Here is a 10,638-nt window from a genome sequence, read left to right as displayed (position 1 = left end):
ACCCGCCATCTGGAAACTTTAGTGCTGGGGCGGTAAAGGCAGGCGCCAGCTTTGGTCACGTAGTGATTTGAGGGGCCCTGTTTGACATGAGACCCTGTTCTTTCTTTCTTCTGTTTTGTTTTCTGTTTTTTAAAAGACCCCAAAGGCCAGAGAACCCGTTTTGTTTTCTGTTTGTTTGTTTAAGATCCCCGAATGCCCGGAACCCTATCGGCCCAGACCTCCCAGAGTTGCTCTGGCCACAGGAGGGTAGGGGACAAGACAGCCCAGATTCCAGTCCTGGGGGCCCCCAGGCTCACTTCCTGCCTTCACAGGAGCTCAGCCCTCTCTCCCGGATTTTTAGGGTGGAGTTGGAGGGCTCCTGGGTGGGAGCAGCTCTCTGCTGCCCTCACCTGAGTGCTGCCTGGAGGTAGCAGAGGCTGGGTTAGGCCCTGCCCTCCCCGAGCGCCGAGCCACTCAGGTGAGAGGCCAGTTTCCCTCCCCCGGGGCTGGGCTCCCTTTTATAAGGGCCCTTCGCTGGGCGCTGTCCCACGGCCTGGAAGCAGCTGCTAAGCCCGCGCTTGAACCTTCGTCCCTCCGCTCACTGCCCTCACGCCAGACTTCACCATGTCTATCAGGGTGACCCAGAAGTCCTACAAGATGTCCACCTCCGGCCCCCGGGCCTTCAGCAGCCGCTCATACACGAGCGCGCCCGGCGCCCGCATCAGCTCGTCCAGCTTTTCCCGGGTGGGCAGCGGCAGCAGCTTCCGCGGAAGCGTGGGTACCGGCATGGGCCTGGGCGGCTTCGGCGCGGCTGGTGCGGGGGGCATCACGGCGGTCACGGTGAACCAGAGCCTGCTGAGCCCCTTGAAGCTGGAGGTGGACCCCACCATCCAGGCTGTGCGCACCCAGGAGAAGGAGCAGATCAAGTCCCTCAACAACAAGTTCGCCTCGTTCATCGACAAGGTGAGGCCCTCTCTGCAGGACCCGCCCTGCTGTCCCACAGAAGATGGGCACATCTCTGCGCCCCCAGGAGCTCCTGTCGGGCCCCACCCATCCTGGCCACACGCCTCCAGCTTCTCTCCCACACTGTGGTTTGGGCCGAGAGGGGCTGACGCGCTTGTGGCGGACCCTGGGGCTTCTTGCCCTTTCACCTCCCTCGTTCAAATCCGCGCTCCGACCGGCCTGTCCACTGCGGGCCTGGTGCCTTCCCTGCTGGCGGGAGGGCCCCCCAACTCGCCTATTGGAGCCCTGTGCGCGTTTCTTCCTCCTGTTGAATAACGGAGGCTTGGGTTAGCTCCTGGAAGGGCCCGCGTGTCTCGACCGACCCCGGCAAACGCAGACGGAGGCCTTTGGTACCCGGGCCAGGGCGCGGGGCCTCCGGGCTGAGTCAGTGCCGGGCCCCTGCCCTCTCCCGTGTGGGCGGGGCCGCTGCGGAGCCCCTGCCCTTCCACCAGGAGGAGCTCGGGCGCCGGGGGAGGGAGGGGCGGGGTGGGGCAGCCCGCGGCTCCGCCTCGGGAAAGCCCGAGCGGGATCCAAAGTCTGCGTGCGGTGCACTCTCCGCCCCCCTGGTAGAGCCGGAGTTTACGGCCCCAGATAGCGGCGGCCTGCCAACGCCCTCCGCCTGCTCGGCCCCTGTACCCTTTCACACTCTCCTGCCCTCGCTCCGCCCCACCGCCTGGCTCCCTTGCCAGCCCTGAGCCAGGCCAGGGTTTGCCGTCCTGTGGCCCCGGGACGATTGGCCCTTTCTGCTGACCTGAGAGTGGGTGGGCCCGGGAGGAGGAGGGCGCAGGAGCTGCTCCTCCTCCTCTTCACCAGCGCCTTCTAGTTACTGAGGGAGAGGCCCTACTTCTCGCTGCCTCCCGACCGAGGGTCTGCTGGCCCCCAGTTTCCCCGGATGAGCCATCTTGTCAGCTCTAACTTTCTCATCGGTAGAATGAACATGACAGGCCCTAGGCCGTTTTCTGCCCGTTTAGCTCCCAGTGGGCCTAACTTAGCAGCGCCTGGCCCAAATTCAGCGTTCCATTAGGACGAAATGCTAGAATCACTAGGGTTACTTCTTTTTTTTAGTTATTTTTTTTTTAGCAGTTACGGAGAAAGACAGGATTTATAGCATGGGTTGTGGGAAAGTTACCTGGTCGTGCCCTCGGGATGCCCTCCTTCCAGTTCCCCGGTTTAGAAAGTTGGTGCACAAAATGCGTCTCTGTCCTTTGGAGCGGTTCGCCAGCCTTATGAGAAGGGTTCCCCTGTACCGTGCCCTGGACTGCGTGTTCTAAAATGTGAATTCTGTGCTCGTGGTAGGAGGGGAGGGTTGTGGATACTGGTCCAGAGGACGGCCAGGCTCCAGAGGCTGCTGTGGAGGGGGGCGGGGGGAGACGGAAGGAGACAGCTGCCTTCTCTCCTGCCTCTCTTCAGCTAAAAGGGGGCTCTGGGCAGAGAAGGGGCTCCCCAAAGTGCCCACCCGAGCTCCTGGGGGCATTTCCAGGGTTGGAGAGGCCCAGCTCAGGTTAGCAGCAGTGCTGACTCAGGCTGCAGGGAGAACGTCCCCTGAAACTCCCGGACCCTTATTTGAGGACCCTTATACACAGTCCATCCTTCTCAGTCTTATGGAAAAGGTAATCAGCACACCTTGAGAGGGCAGGGCCGTTCTTACCGAGCCGTGATGCATAGTCTAGGCAATGATAACTCCTCTGCAGCCGACTGTAGCCCCTCCTCTCCCGTCCATGCCGGGGGCGTGCCCCCACGCCACCGCATGCCCGGAGCCCGTTGCTGTTGCTCCCGGGAAAAGACTGATTGTTCCCCGAGGACCCGACCCTAGGCCCCCGGTGTGGACCTTTCTGCTGTTCCCCCCCCCCCCAGGTGCGCTTCCTGGAGCAGCAGAACAAGATGCTGGAGACCAAGTGGGGCCTGCTGCAGCAGCAGAAGACTGCCCGGAGCAACCTGGACAACATGTTCGAGAGCTACATCAGCAACCTCCGGCGGCAGCTGGAAGTCCTGGGCCAGGAGAAGCTCAAGCTGGAGGCGGAGCTCGGCAACATGCAGGGCCTGGTGGAGGACTTCAAGAACAAGTGAGCCCCGCTGATGGGCGGTTTGCCCCTGTGGCCACGCGATCAGTTCTGCGTGGGGCAGCCCAGTCTCCGCTTACCATCGGAGATGCTAGCGCATCAGCCTGAGTTCCGTCTCAGGACTGTCTAGATTTGGGCAACGAATTTCCTGTTTAGATAGCGTCCCTAAGCTGGGTCTGGGCATACATTTGTAATATTCTTCTCAGGAGGCAGAGACAGGAGGGTCACACAAACACAAGCACAGCCTGATTTCCTAGTGAGTTCTAGGCCAGCCAGAGCTACATAGTGAGAGTCTGGGTTTTTGTTTTGTTTTGCCTTTTTGTTTTTTGTGCGCTTAGATGAGAGAGGCAGCTAGAAGCTCTCACTTTTACACTAACTGCCATGATCTTACTGGAAGGCTTGCCAGAGAGAGCTCTGAAGCCTCCTCGGGCTCCATGCTAACTCTCTCAATATGTCAAGTCTAATGTGCTTTTGGACAGTGCTTTTCTGCTCTAGGTCTCCTCACTGGCTGAGAATAAGGTTGGGTGGAGAGGGAAATAGCTATCAAGGCCAGAACGACCAGCTCAAATGCCGTGCGGCTCTGAGCTGAACTTTCTAGACATGCGGTCCCCCATTAAGCAAGGTGGGCAGGCGTGAAACTGTGCACGAATTTAGCTCAGGCTCCATCCCGGGTGGCAGAGCACCCAGCCTGCCTTCACCTTCACCCGCTAACTCCAAGCCTCTTCTTACTAGGTACGAGGACGAGATCAACAAGCGTACAGAGATGGAGAATGAATTTGTCCTCATCAAGAAGGTGAGGGTCTGGGCACTATGGTGATGGCTCAGTGGTTAAGAGCACTGGCCTTTCTTCCAGAGACCCAAGTTCAGTTCCCACATTACCCACATCAAATGGCTCACAACTCCTGTAACCTCAGCGCCAGCGCATTCAATGCCTCTGGCCTCTGAGGGCACCAGCACTCATGTGTACATAAACACACACACACACACAATTAAACACAATAAAAATTAATTTAAAAAAAAAGAAAGCAAACCAGGCCCTCTCACATCTTATCTGCAGACACAGGAGCCTGTGGGACTTAGACTCGGAATGTCCCGGGTTTTTCTAATGACCTCATTGCTTTCTAAGCAATAGGATAGAGTCCTTTGCCATCGGACACCTTCCAGATCATAGGAGGGTAGACGGACGGGGAGTTACGTCCGGCAGTTAGAGTATTTCGGTTATCGAGTTGGACTGGTTAATGGTCTAGCCTTAGCTTTCTGGAGGAGGAGGTGGGGCTAGGCGCCCACAGGAAGCAGAGGTACAGTTGCTTGGCTGGGCAGGAGGGTGGGCCACCAGGCTAAGCTGGGCAGATGTTGGGACCGTGCTCAGGCGCCTCGCCTCACCCTCAGGATGTGGACGAGGCCTACATGAACAAGGTGGAGCTGGAGTCCCGCCTGGAAGGGCTGACTGACGAGATCAACTTCCTTCGGCAGATCCATGAAGAGGTGAGTTCCCAGGGCGAGGGCGGCCAGCCCCCAGCCTGCCTGTGCCCTACTCTGGCCCGCTGTTCAGTCACTGTGGGCACCGTTAGCGTTGTTTAGGCCCCGCCCCCTACTTGCAGTGACTGAGAAGTGAAATCACCCACCCCAAGTCCTCCCACAGAGGCAGCCTAACTGAGGCTGGCGGTGGCCTCCTCGCCTTGGCCGTGCCCTAACTTCAGGTTTCCCCCAGGCCTCCCTCCACGTCTCCAAGGCCATCTTCCTTCCACCCTGACTTAGGTGTTCCCAGGCCTTAGCTCTCACTTGCTCTTTGTCGAGTTGCCTGACCGCTCGCCCCGCCCTGCAGGAGATCCGGGAGCTGCAGTCCCAGATCTCGGATACCTCTGTGGTCCTCTCCATGGACAACAGCCGCTCCCTGGACATGGACAGCATCATCGCCGACGTCCGCGCCCAGTACGAGGACATCGCCAACCGCAGCCGGGCCGAGGCTGAGAGCGTGTACCAGATGAAGGTAGAGAGTGGGGTCCCACGCCCGGCCCCATCATGGCCAGGTCTGAGCCCTGCCTCCTGCGGAGGGAACAGGGTTCCAAATTCCGCTCTGCCTGCTGGGGGCTGGCTCTGCAGTGTGGAAGCCTGGAGTTCTGAAAAAGGCTTCACTGGTGTGCCCGCATGCGTGTGTGCGTGTACGCTCGCGCCTCCACACACGCTTCTGCACATATGGCTTCTGCACATATGTGAAATGACCCAGGCTTTGGGGGCACGGCCAAGAGGCGGCTCTTCCAGCTAAAACCTCACGCCCCTTCTTGGCCCTGCAGTACGAGGAGCTGCAGACCCAGGCCGGGAAGCACGAGGATGAACTTCGCCGCTCAAAGACGGAGATCTCTGAGATGAACCGCAATATCAACCGCCTGCAGTCCGAGCTGGAGAAGCTCAAGGGCCAGGTACTGAGGGGCGTGGGTGGGGCTGGCGAGAGGAGGTCAGGAAGGAGGGGGGAGCCCGTGTCTGGCCTGAGAGCGGCAGGGCAGCTTCTCGGTCAGCTGTCTCCATGGCTGTGGGGACGCTCTGCGGTTGGCTAGAGGCCGGGTCCCCCAGGCCGTCTCCGTCCAGTGTGCCACCTGCAGGGCAAGGCTGCTACTTTGTGAAAACTCTAGAAAGCAGGGCCCATCTGGGTAGCTTCTTTTGCTCGCTGCATGGAGTTGGCCTAAGTCGGGAGGGGAGACTTTCAGAGACGCTCAGGGGGGAGCTGGGCGTGTCGCTCAGTTGCTCAAGTGCTTGCCTAGCATGCCTGAAGCCCTGGGTTCAGCAGGGCATAAGACCAGCTGTGGGGGTACACGCTGGTAACTGCAGCAGCTGTAGCCGCCGGAGGAGGACTGCTGAAAGTTCTAGGCCAGCCTGGGCTTCAAACCCTGTGACAGCCCAAGCTCGGTGCGGATGGGCCGTAGGGAGGACATGTGTCTCCTCCCACAGAGGGCAAACCTGGAGGCGGCCATCACTGAGGCCGAGCAGCGCGGGGAGCTGGCCATTAAGGATGCCAACGCCAAGCTGGCCGAGCTGGACGCCGCCCTGCAGAAGGCCAAGCAGGACATGGCGCGGCAGCTGCGCGAGTACCAGGAGCTCATGAACGTCAAGCTGGCGCTGGACATCGAGATCGCCACCTACCGCAAGCTGCTGGAGGGCGAGGAGAGCCGGTGGGTTTGGAGGTCTCTCAGGAGACCTGGAGCTGGGAGGGGTGGGTGCTGTCTGGGCCCTCCCGGGACATGGGGTCTGCTCTTGGATGAGAGGGCCGAGAGTGGGTCCTGACGCCCATGCATCTGGTTACAGACTGGAGTCTGGGATGCAGAACCTGAGCATCCACACGAAGACCACCAGCGGCTACTCAGGTGAGGGTCCTGGCCTTCGGGTCAGAGGGCAGGGGCCCCGGGAGACGCTGGGCTCAAAAGCCGATGACAGATAAAGGGAAGGGGTAGGGTCCCTGCTCTTGGCGGCGTTCCAGGGTGATTGGCGACAGACTGATATGCTCAGGAATAGAAAGTCCCAGGTCAATGCCTGCAGTGTGCCAGGCTGGCGCTGAGGTCCTTGTGTGTGCTACTGTGGCCTTTACGTATTTTCCTGTTTTCCACATTCTCGGGTTCTCCGTGTAGCCTGAGAGAGGGGCTCCGCGGAGGGTCTGTTAGGGACACGCAGCTAGAAGAGAAGCCTTTCCCATGCTGGGCCAGGCAGAAATCAGTCAGGTCAGAACCAGCCTCTCCAGCAGCCTGCCTTTGCCCGTGCTCACGTGGCTGCCTCCATCCCTTGCCCTGGACCAGGAGGACTGAGCTCCGCCTATGGGGGACTCACTAGCCCCGGCTTCAACTATGGAATGAGCTCCTTCCAGCCCGGTTTCAGCTCCGCCGGGGGCTCCAGCTCTATCACGCGCAGCAAGGCTGTGGTCGTGAAGAAGATTGAGACCCGCGACGGCAAGCTGGTGTCCGAGTCTTCTGATATTCTGCCCAAGTGAAAGGCCGCTGGGTCGCTGCCAGCCTGTGCTCCCGCAGCTGCTCAGGGGAACAAGAGGCCCACCCCAGGATTAGCCCTCTGGCCAACCCAGGGAGGAATCTCCCATCTGGTGCATCCCGCCGGCCCCTGCCTTCTACCCAAACCCAACTCAATTGTATTTTCCAAAATAAAGCCTCTGCTGGCTCCATCGACTGGCTTTGCTCTGTGTCTTAGTCAGGGCTCCTATGGCTGCGGCGAACACGGTGACCAAGGAGCAAGTTGGGGAGGAAAGGGCTTACTTGATTTACACTTTCAGGTCATAGTTCATCACCGAGGGGAGTCAGGACAGGAGCTCGATCAGGGCAGGAACCTGGAGCAGGCGCTGAGGCAGAGGCCGTGGAGGGGGCTGCTGACTGGCTTGCTCCCCAGGGCTGGCTCAGCCTGCTTTCTTATAGAACCCAGGACCACCAGCCCAGGGATGGCTCCACCCCCCACGGGCTTGCCCTCCCCCACTGATCACTAACTGAGAAAAAGCCCTACAGCTGGACCTCATGGGGCATTTCCTCAGCCTCCTTCCTCTGCAGTGCACTAGCTTGAGAGGAGCAGACCCAGCACGCTCTGTGTGTATGTGCTTGTAGGTGGGACGGGATGGGCAGGGGTCCTTCCTGGGACACGGAAGCTGCTGTGCAGGGAAGGAGAGTCTTTCTTCTCCAGGCTTTTCCAGGAGAATGTGTGGCGCTGGAAACCAGTTGGTGCCCGGCTGTGGACTGTGGACTTTACCAGCGTGTAGCTTCCTATGGTCCGTCTCAGGGTCTCAGAGAGCCCGGTTCCCGTGGGCTTTGTAGCATGCTTGGCCAGGAGGCAGGTGTGGGCGGGTCCACCAGAGAGAGTCAGTCTGCTGTTCCCCAGACCTGGGCCTTGGGACCACTCACAGGAAGTGGCCGGTCCCAGGCGCAGAGTTGGGACTGTCTAGTTGTGCCTCTGCTGGTCAGATGCATGGCTTCCTGGGTCCGTGTGTTTGCCTACTCCATCTTGCCAGGGACCTAGAGCTCTGGTTCCCCTCCTGCAGATGTCCAGAGCTTATTGTCAGTGATGGGCTGTGTCATACCTGCAATTCCTAGATGCTGTGGTAGTTCAGGGAGGGACTTGGCCCCAACACAGGGGCTTGTCCCAGTTCCTCAGGGCACCTCCTCCCCCTTTAATGCTGTGTTTGATAGAAAGGGTGTGTCTGAGCCAGTGTTTGACCATGCAGGGTGGGCCATGAGCTTATGGGTGGGTATCGGTTCACTGGAGTGTGTGAAGGGCTTTGCCTGTCCGTCAAGCAGGAGACAGCTGGATGGGCACTACCAACACTCCGGCACCATCGCCATCAGTGTGGCATTTCTGGCAGTCATGCGGTCCGTGCATTCTCAGGCTAGGTGCCTATCAGGCCTCAGCACTGCTGTTGAGGCGTTTGCTCTTTCAGATTTGTTGAAAACTGATGGAGAACAAACAGATACAGAGGGGACAGGAAGTGGAAACAGTCTAGTACAGGAAGCTCACACCAGCCTCCCTACGGCTAGGATACTTTTCTGCCAGGCCCCTGGCATCAGTCTTGGCACCGTTCTGACTCCATGGATCTGGGCTTAGGCTGGCGTTGTCCTTCCAAGCCTTCTACCACACTCGCAGCCAGGGCCAGGGGTCCCAAGAAAGAGGCTTCAGTCTTCACTGTGTTAGTCGGAACCTGGGCACCCCATGGCAAGCCAGGTCTGTCTTTCCTTAAAAAGCCAATTGAAACCAACAAAAGTGAAAAACAGAAAAAGGACTTCACCATGGCCACCCTGGGGAGAGGAACAGAGATCCAGTGACACCCCAAGTCCATTCAGGGTCCCGGCTCGAGATTTGGGGTTAAGTAGAGGACCAGAGCTGGGCAATAGCTGGCCTCCCGGGGAGCAGTCCACCCACCACTGACCCGTCATTGTCTTGGCTCCTGCAAGGTGGTCTGACCACGTGTAAATCTCCAGGAAATGAACATCACCCACGCAGCCAGCCCAGGCTTTTAGAGGTTCTCAGTTTCGGCTGCTTTGTTTCAGTGCTCTCTGAGCAGAAGTGAGAGAAGCAAGCGTTTCTTTTGACAGGGACTTCTTTGTCCCTCTTCCCAAAGCCGCCACTGGGAGGAGGAAATCTCCTTTTACAGTTGGGGACAAAGCCACAGTGCCAGCTAGAGAGAAGTGTTGGGGACTGTTTTGGAAAAACCTCATTGCCCCATGGGAAATTCTTAGTCCCCCCCTTTTTTTCTCCTATATCAGATTAAGAGGCTACCCTCACTGTGTGTGTGTGTGTTGTTTGTTTTTTTCGAGACAGGGTTTCTCTGTGTAGCCCTGGCTGTCCTGGACTTGCTCTGTAGACCAGGCTGGCCTCGAACTGACAGAGATCGCCTGCCTCTGCCTCGCTGAGTGCTGGGACTAAAGGCGGGCGCCGCCACTGTCTGGCTTTCACAGCACCTATCGGAGCACACAGGCTCACCATTTGTGCTTTAAAATTTTACGTTTTATTGATTGCTTGACTGCCGGATTGGGTATAGACATTCATGCAAATGCAAAGTTCAGGGAAGGACTTGCTGATGTTCTCATCCTCACCCTGTGGGTCCTGGGGGGAGAATTCAGGGGCTCTTCTGAGTGATTTCCATTGCCCTCTTCCCCTTCCTTCCTTCCTTCCTTCCTTCCTTCCTTCCTTCCTTCCTTCCTTCTTTTCTTCCTTCCTTCCTCCCTCCCTCCCTTCCTCCTTCCTTCCTTCCACTATAGCCTAGACTGGCCTAGAACTCACTGTCCTGCCTCAGATGGGATGGCAGTGGGCATGACCACTGTAACTTCAGTAAATTTAGAGGTAAATTCAGTTTCATTAGCACTTACAGACCTCCACTAGCGAGTCCCTGGCATCAGGAGGATAGTTATCAGGGTTGCCTGGCAATCCAAACACCCCGAGGGGACTCTGGCCCATTAGTTCCCCAAGTCAATATTTTCAGTTTTGCCACACCCTGTCCTTGAAGCCAGCCACCTGTCTTATCGGTCCCACTGCCAGGCAAGGAGCAGGCTGGGAGCAGCCGCCCCTGTGGCTCCCAGCTGATCCGCACACCCTGATGTTTGCTGAAGGGAAAGCAGCACAGCTTCCCACGCCAGAGCCTGCCCTGTGCACCGGGCAGCTCCAGCGCTCAGGGGACACCCTCCTTCCTGTCAGAACCTATGTATCTATTCACATTTTTAAATTCACCCTTACATGTGTGGGTGTTTCGCATATGTGTGCACCGTGTGTGCCTGGTGCCCACAGAGGTCAGAAGACAGTGTCGGGACAGGAGTTAGACAGTTGTGAGTTGCCACGCCAGAGCTCCAGATTATTGCGAGCTGTGTCGTGGGTGCTGGGAACTGAACTGGGAGCGTTTGCCAGTATCATCAGCTGAGGAGCCTTCTTTCTCCCCAGCCTTACACACTGAGACAGGGCCTCACTCTGTAGGCCAGGCTGGCCTCACAGCCTGTCTCCTCCTCCTCCTGAGTTCTGGAATTGAAGGTGTGCACAACCACGTTCAGTCCTGTCACAGAGGAGGCAGGTGTCGCTCCGAGGAGGAATGCTTGTCTGACTTGCACAAGCTCTTGGGTTCTATCCAAGA

The 10,638-nt window shown here is 58.3% G+C and overlaps 1 protein-coding gene across 1 annotated transcript; it reads left to right on the top strand.

Moving 5' to 3' along the window:
* Window positions 1-513: 513 nt before the first annotated feature.
* On the top strand, window positions 514-7,207 carry Krt8 (keratin 8). Its single transcript, XM_055618242.1, has 9 exons — window positions 514-942; window positions 2,836-3,044; window positions 3,774-3,834; window positions 4,431-4,526; window positions 4,867-5,031; window positions 5,336-5,461; window positions 5,988-6,208; window positions 6,342-6,400; window positions 6,827-7,207. The coding sequence occupies exons 1-9, from the start codon at window positions 604-606 to the stop codon at window positions 7,015-7,017; spliced, it is 1,467 nt and encodes a 488-aa protein (XP_055474217.1). The 5' UTR covers window positions 514-603; the 3' UTR covers window positions 7,018-7,207.
* The last annotated feature ends 3,431 nt before the right edge of the window (window positions 7,208-10,638 follow it).

The sequence above is a fragment of the Psammomys obesus genome, unplaced genomic scaffold (genome assembly GCF_907164565.1).
Source record: "Psammomys obesus unplaced genomic scaffold, mPsaObe1.curated_primary_1811, whole genome shotgun sequence".
Classification (NCBI taxonomy): Eukaryota; Metazoa; Chordata; class Mammalia; order Rodentia; family Muridae; genus Psammomys; species Psammomys obesus.
Note: the sequence above shows the minus strand (reverse complement) of the source record. Positions and strands in the feature narration are given on the sequence as shown.

Bases quoted from the DNA above. Each gene is read 5' to 3' on its own strand.
- Krt8 (XM_055618242.1), top strand. From the start codon at position 604: ATGTCTATCAGGGTGACCCAGAAGTCCTACAAGATGTCCACCTCCGGC. The intron at 3,045-3,773 runs GTGAGCCCCGCT...TCTTCTTACTAG, and splicing joins GTGGAGGACTTCAAGAACAA to GTACGAGGACGAGATCAACA. The intron at 4,527-4,866 runs GTGAGTTCCCAG...CCCGCCCTGCAG, and splicing joins TTCGGCAGATCCATGAAGAG to GAGATCCGGGAGCTGCAGTC.